The sequence below is a fragment of the Salminus brasiliensis genome, chromosome 25 (genome assembly GCF_030463535.1).
Source record: "Salminus brasiliensis chromosome 25, fSalBra1.hap2, whole genome shotgun sequence".
Lineage (NCBI taxonomy): Eukaryota > Metazoa > Chordata > Actinopteri > Characiformes > Bryconidae > Salminus > Salminus brasiliensis.
The window spans coordinates 1759931-1769496 of record NC_132902.1 but is presented as its reverse complement, the minus strand read 5'-3'; the positions used below and the strand labels follow the sequence as shown (position 1 = coordinate 1769496).

At 46.5% G+C, this 9566-nt stretch overlaps 1 protein-coding gene across 3 annotated transcripts in view; it reads right to left on the bottom strand.

Moving 5' to 3' along the window:
- Window positions 1–778: 778 nt before the first annotated feature.
- senp7b (SUMO specific peptidase 7b) overlaps window positions 779–9566 on the bottom strand; it is a 29300-nt gene continuing 20512 nt past the window's right edge. For all 3 annotated transcript variants that reach the window (XM_072671516.1, XM_072671517.1, XM_072671518.1), the window contains exons 17-22: window positions 7906–8081; window positions 5096–5136; window positions 4143–4186; window positions 3824–3892; window positions 2188–2338; window positions 779–1116 (exon numbers count right to left, since the gene is read on the bottom strand). In XM_072671516.1, the coding sequence (XP_072527617.1) occupies window positions 970–1116; window positions 2188–2338; window positions 3824–3892; window positions 4143–4186; window positions 5096–5136; window positions 7906–8081 (628 nt within the window). In that variant the 3' untranslated portion in view covers window positions 779–969. The remainder of the gene's footprint in view (window positions 1117–2187; window positions 2339–3823; window positions 3893–4142; window positions 4187–5095; window positions 5137–7905; window positions 8082–9566) is intronic.

Genomic DNA, 9566 nt, shown 5'->3' with positions numbered 1-9566 from the left:
CTCTGAGCCACCACTGGCCAATGCAACAAACATGTCTGTTCACATCTGGGGTCGTTGGTAACGCCTCAGAGGTCAGAGGCAGTTATTAATCACAAGGTTGTGGGTTTAAAACCCACAGCCCTGAAGCAAGGCCCTCAAATCAGGAGGCTGAGTTATTAATCACAAGGTTGTGGGTTTAAAACCCACAGCCCTGAAGCAAGGCCCTCAACTTACTCTCCTCCTGGGGGGCATCTGTTCACATCTGGGGTCGGTGGTGGTGGCTCAGCGGTTAGGAGACAGAGATACTAATCACAAGGTTGTGGGTTCAATACCCCAGCCCTGAAGGAAGGCCCTCAACTCACTCTCCTACTGGGGGGCGTCTGTTCACATCTAGGGGTCGGTGGTGGCGGCTCAGCGGTTAGGAGACAAAGATATTAAATCACAAGGTTGTGGGTTCAATACCCACAGTCCTGAAGGAAGGCCCTCAACTCACTCTCCTACTGGGGGGGGCGTCTGTTTACATCTAGGGTACGTGGAAAACTATGTGCATTCGATTTTTTACCTATACACATTCCAAGCAAGGTTTCAGGATAGTGGTCCCTCCTCCTACTCATCATTCTACTCCTCTTCGCCAAGGCAAAAACATCCGCTGGCATGAACCAAATACCAGCTTCATGCAAGGCCACGTAAGCGTGTGGGTACCAGTACTCGCATAGCAAACATCAGTTTCACAGACCCTACAATTGAACCCTGTGGGACTCCACAAACTGCAACGAAGCACAGCAACCTCTTTAGAAACAACCCTTACTTTATTCAGGTGGGCATTTTTTTTTGTCCCTTTCCCACATTAAAAAACTGCACATACACTGAAAAAACCCTCTATAATTAAAATAAATTAACAGGAAATATAAATAAAAACATCTTTCTCTATTAGTATAAAACAAGGCCATGGACGTTGCTCTGGTGCCCGCTGGACGGCGGCGCTCGCTCCTAGCCGCTGCCCTGCTCGGCCCCACCCCCTTGCCTCCGGTACAGCTGAAGCACCAGCTCGCGTAGCTCCTCCCTCTTCCTCCGCACCTGCTGCCGTGGAAACCAGCGCTCCAGTCGAAGCGGGAATTCAAAGTGTACCACTGGGTTCTGAGAACCAAAACAGAACAAAGCACACATTAAAGGCGGTGAGGAAACGACAGACGTCACTTGCATACGCGCTGTGCAGCTCTGTGTACTTTGCGGAGCACAGCGTGTGCCGAGGCCACGCGACCGCCAACGAGTTCATAGCGGTGAGCACTGTTTGCTCGCGGTGGGTTGTGTTGTGTTTGGCTCAGCGAGTCCTCGCATGAAACGGCAACCGGCTCGAGCGCGACAGCACAGGAATGCTCTTAGCGCTGGACGAGCTTACGAGCAGAGCGTACGAGGAGATCTGGCAGGAGCTGAACACGGAGCAGCTGAGGAATATGGGCTGCTGGGCTGCATACAAACATGTGTGTTGAAGTTTGAGAGAGTGTGTGTGTGTGTGTGTGTGTGTGTGTGTTTAATCCGTCACCGATCAGTGCCTCCCAACCCTGGGCCTGAAGTATCCCCCTGCTTTCCCTGCTCCCAACACTCTGGATTCAGCGAGTTAACAGGAGCAGATAGCAGCTATAGGTGTCCAAATATTTGTGGACACCCCTTCTAATGAATGCATTCAGCTACTTTAAGATGCAACCACTGCTGACACAGATGTGCAAATGCACAGGCACAGCTTGTCTAGTCCCTGTAGAGAAAGAAGTACTGCCAATACAATTGGACCTAATGTCAGGGGTCCCAGCATTGAGCTGTGGAGGAACTGTGTTCTCTGGAATGATAGATGGTGGAGCTCCATCCAGTACTTTTGGGATGCAATCAAATCTTTCCTGGACAGTACAGACACTGTTTGATACCCTTGCTTTCAAAAGAAACGACGAATGAGCAAATGTCCCAATACTTATGTCCATACAGAGGCTTTCCCCTCTTTAGTTTTAGGGGTAATAGGGTGGTAAAAGCAGTGGCAAAGCAGGTAGTCTGTGCTGCACAGTTTCAGGAGGTTATGGGTTCGATTCTAGAGCATTTCTATTCGTCCAGAAGTATTCACACAGCGTACCGAGGCAGCTCCAAGGTTCAAACCACGGACAAAAATGGAGATACATGGTTTTCGTTGGACGGCAGCGAGAGGCCACTCTATGCTCGTACCTGCAGAAAGCTCTCCACATACTGCAACAGGTAAAGGCCGCAGTCGCTGCTGTTGTCCTGTAGGGGGACTTTACAGTGGCAGCCTCTGATGCTGTTCTCACCAAACGCTCGCGGGGTCCCCCTCCGGACCTCCCACTCCACCTGCAGGTAGCTGAGGGGTGAAGCAGAGGTACACCACAGGTGAAGACATTATTTGGATACGCCATTATTTGCTAGCGTTAAAACAAACGATACTTTAAAGCCTTACTTTAAATGTAGCGCCCCCTTTTGGAGAACGCTCAGATTGCAGCGCAGACTTATGATGGCCTGTGAAGACCCTAATTATCCCTCACATTTTAATAAATCAATGATTTTATTATAATCAATGCTACATTAGCCTAACAGCGCTATCGCAAACCTAAAGAAGCATGTCCCACCTCAGGGATCCTTCCTAGCAGCTCTATGAATTCTCTGAAATCTGGGCACCCATACATGAGGTCATCCCCCACCTCAAAGCTCTCTGCTGCTTTTATATGAGCTGTAGCTCGTCTTCGCCCAGACAGTTCGCCACAGGGCATACTTTTAAGACTTTTTAGCACGAGGCCAACACTCCTCCACACACCCCTTAATAATAAGGAGCCTCTGAATATTAAGGGCAGATGTGTTAAGATTCGAGACAGGCCCGAACCCTGGGAGACCTGGGAGTAAGTGCAGGAGGAATGCCTACCTGTGCCGACTCCAGTAATATGCCCGGGTCTGGTTGGGGCCAGTAAAAATAAATTGGTCAATATGGAGTATGGAGGTCCCATGCTTTTTTTTATAGGCATTGGGGGGGGGGGCTATTTATGTGTTTATGCTGTGTTGACCTAACATCGCTCTTCGCAGAACGCTGGCAAGTACCACAGGCACCAGCGAAGGCTGGACCAGAAAAACTATCGTGGTGATCGGGGTTGACCTGAACTCTACCTGCCGCCATCTAGCTGAGAGGCTTCAGATCAGATCTCGGATCAGAGAGTAAGGTTCTTTCAGTCAGTGCCCACACCACCTGACCATAGGTGAGAACAAGACCCCGTGAACAAGACCCCGAGATACTCCTTTTCAGGGATACCACCATGGCCTCAGACTTGGGGGTGCAGACCGCTTCACACCTAACTGAACTAGCCCTCACTAACGGAATTACATACAAGTTAAATAAAAAAAAATTAGGTGACCACTACGACCAGGTGGTCCCCGGTTCGAATCCCAGTCATGCTGGTAGCCAGAAGATCGGAGCTTAATTGGCCTTGCTCTCTCTCCAGGGTGGGGAGATAGTACTTCCTCCACAGATTACTCCAGTGCAACGCTGGCAGGTATTGGCATCTGCTGGCTGATGCATGTATGTTGGGAGCATTGCATATGGCAGGGGGAGAATATGCATGGTTTGGGTAACTGGCAATCCGAATTGGTGAGAAAATGTAAATGAAGAAAAATCTAAAGTTAATCAATAAAAAAAAAGAAAAAGTGAGAGAAGCTTTATGATATTAACCAAAATCTCCTTTTGTCATAAATATGGTAAGTCTAAAAACACCGCCCTTCTGACTACTGCTCTGGGCCTCCAAACTTGTGCGGTGCTTGGTCCCAGACGATTGCCGCGTTCAATTCTTATAGGCACACTCACTCTCGTAACAGCGTGTAGATGCGATGATGGTAGGACAACTTCAGGGAATCCATGATCAAAATGCAGGGCCTACAGCAAACAACAGAGAGAAAATAAGACGCTGATCTGATCTGTGCCACCCGGTGCGGCCTCTCTGACCCCAGGTGCTCCGCTCCCTCTCGGTGCTGGATTTACTGACGCTCCAGCACGTGAGCGGAGCTCCAGCAGGTGCTAGCGGACTCACAGCACTGACCCGGGGGGACCGGCCGTGCCATCAGTGAATACAGGAACAACTCTAAGTGTATTGTGATTTGAGAATTGTGAGATTTGATGTGTTTACCTTCTGGTGACCTTCTCCCTCTGGCAGTTAAGCACAGTACAGTCCTGAAAACACACAAACGCATCCCCTATACATAAACTATACACTGTAAAGAGACAAGTCAAGGGTCTGCAGAGGCTCTAGCCAACAAGGCCATTTGGAAGACGACCAAAGCTCTGCAAACATTATTTTATTTGGCAGCTTTTTCTATAGACAATAACACACATCACTACTGGAGCTTTAATGTGTCTGCAAACAATATCACTATTTATTAGTCATGCATGAATGTACTGTAAAGATTTTTTTAATACTATTGAATCACAATAATCAAGTAATCCCCCCCCCCCCAAAAAAAAAAAAAAAAAAAAAAAAAAAAAAAATATATATATATATATATATATATATATATATATATATATATATATTTATTTATTTATTTATTTATTTATTTTTTGGATCATGATTTTTTTTTTTTTTTAATTATTTGATTATTGTGATTGACTTGATTATTTGTAATCAAGTAATTTCCTAAAAAAATAATAAAAAGTAAATAAATAAATAAAACTATATATATATATATATATATATATATATATATATATATATATATATATATATATACACAAAAATAATATTGACTTGATAATAATATTGTGAATATTATATGTATATATATATATATAGTTTTATTTATTTATTTACTTTTTATTATTATTTTTAGGAAACTACTTGATTATTGTGATTCAATATTACTAAAAAAAAACCTTGAATACACAACCTTCATCCATATGAACTACATACACACAGTGTCAATATTTTGAATACGAGGACAGGCAGTCCATTGATTCAAAACTGCACAAATTTGATCACATAATTATTCATTAGAAGGTATTTATTACTTTCAGTTATCCAGTAATATTATTTTTAGCACAGAAAATTAGGAAATGCCATGAAAACCTCAGCACAGCACTTACCGGGAGGTCGTGGGACTGGCGCTTTGGTCCATCGGTGCTTCCTGAAATCAGAGAGCAAAACACCATTAGAATCATTTAAAAAGTCAAAAGTTTGGACAAACCTGACGTCAGCGGCTTATTCAAAATTTCCATACCATCCGAAATAATGCAGCAGTCACAGTCCACTGCCCGAGATCCAGTGACCCTCGAGTGAGAGTGAGTGAGATCCTCGGTGAACGAACGGCCAGAAATGAGTGTCTAAACGCATCCAGATCTTCATCTGTTTGCCAAATTTAAACCGGATGTGACTTTTTTACTTACTTTTCTAATAAATCTGAGCATTTCAAGACATTTAAACGCAAATAAATGAGGATGCTGGGTGTTTTATTTACGAAAACGAGATTGGTGACATTCCATGTGCAGTGTTAGTTAGCAACGTTAGCCTAGCATCTCTTCTTGGACACGTCAGGCACCAAACATGTCTTGGTTGGTCGACTGCATCTGGGTGAGCGATCAATCCTGATTGCTAGATTTCCATTACATTTTTTTCGGAGCTACTCTAGTCTTCTTATTATGTAATTAATAAACATCATGACATCAAAACCATAAAATAATGAAAAAAAAAAAAAGTAAAAAGGGTAAAAAGGGTTTTGCTATATATCTGCTATCCATCTATTCCAGGTTCTTCAGCAGCCCCCCTGTGTCTCACTGGTGCTTGCCTTCCAGACTCGAACTTCCAAGCATTTAAGCCTTTAGATCAGAATGTCCTCAAGATTCTGATCAGAAGTTCCTACGGGAGGCGTGGCCAAACTTTTTGTAAGCAAACATAACCCTCCTGTCGTTGTTCAGTTGCCGAGTAACCATAACAGCGTGATTATTTTATTACATAAACTCCAGACGGTTGGTGTTCTTTGCTCTAGCGCTTATCTGCGGTCAGTCGTTGCAGGAAGCAGCCACTGCACTGACCAGAACAACGTCTGGATCTGATAGCCCAGCTTATCTCGTCTCGGCGGTTTTCCAACCTGCTAGACTGGCATTTCACAAACGGCTCCGAAAAGCAACACAGGCAGGTTCACCGTGACATCACTGGGGCTGCTCCAGCTCCGCAAAGAGGGGGTTGTGGCGGTCTCTCAACGCTACCAAGGCTGGGAGGGTGAAGGTTAGCGTGGGCTTCCTCTGATCAATGTGAAGCACAAACGCCTCTCCATTTCCGAACCGTTTGCTAACAGGCGCCCATCATCGTCAGGACACCCGCACTGGCTAGAATTGACACAATTTAGCGTCCAGATTTGGCTTCTGGAGCTACATTGCGAATAAAACACCCGGAGTCACCCTAATTCTTTTCACACTAGCCGGTAGGACCGGTGGGCTAGCAGGTCATGGGGGGAGGAGAGGAAGGGCCAGCCTACCCACCCTGAGAGAGCGAGGTCAGTTATGCTGTCTAGGACTCCCAGCCATGAATGGGCCTTGAGCAGTCCGGCGCTTAGACTGTTGCGCCACCCGGTTTGGCTTGTTTCGGCGAAAAAACGTTTTGAAAAACGCCCAACTCAAATGCAGTTCTCCAGTCCAGCCTACAAATGTATTAATATTTATTTTATCATACTTTAGAATTTCATCAGAACTAATGCAAAGGAAGAGACAGAGGAAGCGTTCTGTATGTGGTGGGGATGACGACTTCAAAGGGGGAGGGTCTACTATGGCGAAGCTGTAGTTCTGTTCGTATTATAGTTATAATCGGTTTAGCGGTTATCCACACAGACTTCCCTCAGCTGGCTTAAACTGCCTCCAGATCCTTGGTACGAACTTATTGAGGGGGTTTAGGCTGCAGAATGACTCACTGTGAACCGCAAGGGACGGACTGGGCAGGGGTGGTTTCTTGGCACAGTCAGGCCCCCAGCACCTCGCTGGCCAGAACCCTCAGAGCCACTTTCGGGGAGCTGTTTTACATTTCAGTTTCGATCAGGTTTCAGACGGAACAGCGATGTTCCTACACCTCTGAGAAACATCGAAACCACATGTGGAGAGGCAGATTACTGAAAGTAATTAGTGGAGATGGGCGTGCGTGCATGTGTTTATGTGGGGGAGAGAGAGAGAGAGAGACATGGTGTGTGTGTGTGTGTGTACTTAAGCCGTCCTTGGGTTTTCTTAGTCGCCCAATAAGGCTGATTAAGGCTAACAAGACAGCTCCCTCCACCTCTGAGACCTCTGAAGGTGGTATCTGTGGTGTCTGGTGCCGAGATACCACAAATACCATCAAAAGAGCTCCATCTACAAGACCTCTGCACTTCAGATGACTTGTGGAGGGAGGTGTTCTGGTGGTATCTATGGTATCTTGGCACCAGAAGCCAGATACCACCAAAACAGCTCCCTCCACAAGACCTCTCAGGGTGGTATCTGTGGTATCCAGGACCAAGATCCTACCAAAACAGCTCCCTCCACAGGACTGAAGGTGGCATTTCATGCAAAGACACCACCAGGACAGCTTTGGAGGCCTGTTTTGGTGGTATCTGTGGTATCTTGCTGCCAGATAGCACATACAGCTCCCTCCACAAGACCTCTGAAGGTGGTATCTGGTGCCAAGATACCACTGTCACCATCAAAACAGCTCCCTCTACAAGACCTCTCAGGGTGGTATCTGGTGCCAAGATACCACTGAGACTATCAAAACACCTCCCTCCACAAGACCTCTGCACTTCAGATGACTTGTGGAGGGAGGTGTTTTGGTGGTACCTGTGGTCTCTTGCTGCCAGATAGCACATACCCCACCAATACAGCTCCCTCCACAAGACCTCTGAAGGTGGCTTCTGTGGTCTCTCTCAATTCAAAGTCACCTGTTTGCCGCTGGCCTGTAGACAGCGCTCTGCCCTGGCCGCCTGGCCTGCCGGAAGCCTGCGGCTGGGGTTTCTGCATGGTCCCAGAAGCACCCGCTGAAGTGAGGCACTTCCACGGTACTGACTCAGCCTGGAGGAGACCAGGGAAGCAGATGACCACCAGGTACCAGTGAGCTCTGGACAGAAAGAGACAGAGGCGGAGAGTAATTCTTCACTGGTCCTTGATCACAGAAAGCCTTGGTGATCAAACTGTTCGGCTCGAAACGCAGAAAAGTCGCTCGCCGTTCCCTTTAAGAGCCAGCCGCGGTCTGACTGACTTTGGCGGATTGCTATTATGGGGGTACGAGCGTCGGGCTGCACGCACCTGTGTTGACAACTCACTGCCAAAATAGCAACGAACGTCTGACTAGGCTGTTTTCGGTCAGTGGAGCTCCTGCCGTGTTTTCCGCTGCCAAGATACGTAGAAATACACCAGAAATTGACCTGATCACACCTCATTATTTCGAGACCACCGCACCCAACAGCACTGCTGTTTTAAGGACGCAGGCGGTTAGGGTGGAAGATAGTAACGAGCATCAAGACGAGCCCCTAGTGTCCGTTTTCTTTTTTTGTTGCAGGATCCTTGCGTTTAAACTAATATAATACATGTATGGTGATGTGATTTTCAGCCATATCCAGAGTCCAGAGCCCTGGAGCTGAACTCCCTATCCTAGCCCCCTTCAAAAACAAGGGAAAAAGAGAGAGAGGGAGACGATACATTTACTATGCCTGGCTTTCTCTTCAGTGGGCACTGTTTGTTCTAATAAAAACAGCTGCACTCGCGCTGCCTCGGGGTAAAGAGGCACAGAAGTACTTGTGACTGATCGCCGAGGGGAAATCCGGGTACCGCTTGTTGGGCCGGCCTCGTTAATCTTAAAGAGAGAACGTACTGCGCAGGGTACTGCGAGTTCTGGAGGAAAGCAGGAAAGAATCCCCTTGCCTGCAAACATGGTACACACACACACACACACACACACACACACACACACACACACACAATAACACCCCCTGGCATCCTGAGCACTAGCCATGACCTCACGTACTTCCCTCGCATGTCCCAGAGCAAGCACACAGTGTGCGGCTGCATGTACATGTACATGTCCTGTGAGGGTGAACGGGGCGTCTGTCGAGCGCTGTGAGACGTGATGCACTCAGCTGTGTCAAATTAAAAATAAATAAATAAATAAATAAATAAATAAATGAAAACGCTGTGCCAATATCCCCCCCAATCCCCCCCCGGCTAAAACCGCTTAGAGAATTTATGTCAAACAGAACGAGGCAGATTAGGGAAAACTGCGCAAAACGTGCAGCACAGGAGTGCGATCCATAAATTAGGCGTGGCAGGACTAGGCCTGGGATGCTGGGCCGTGATTTCGGCCATCCTTCACGGCCTAATAACCGTTTTTTAACCTCTTGCAAAAGAACAGGCCGTTTCTGTCACTGCACCTCAAGGGCTGTTCAGATTGGATGCGCTGTACTGTACAGTGTTTAATTTTGTTTTGATGGTTAATCTAACAAATAAATAAATATAATATAATATAATATAATATATTATAATAAATATGTAATGCCTGACCCATGCTAGAGTATTTTAACAACCCTAACCGATGTTGAAAATGTGA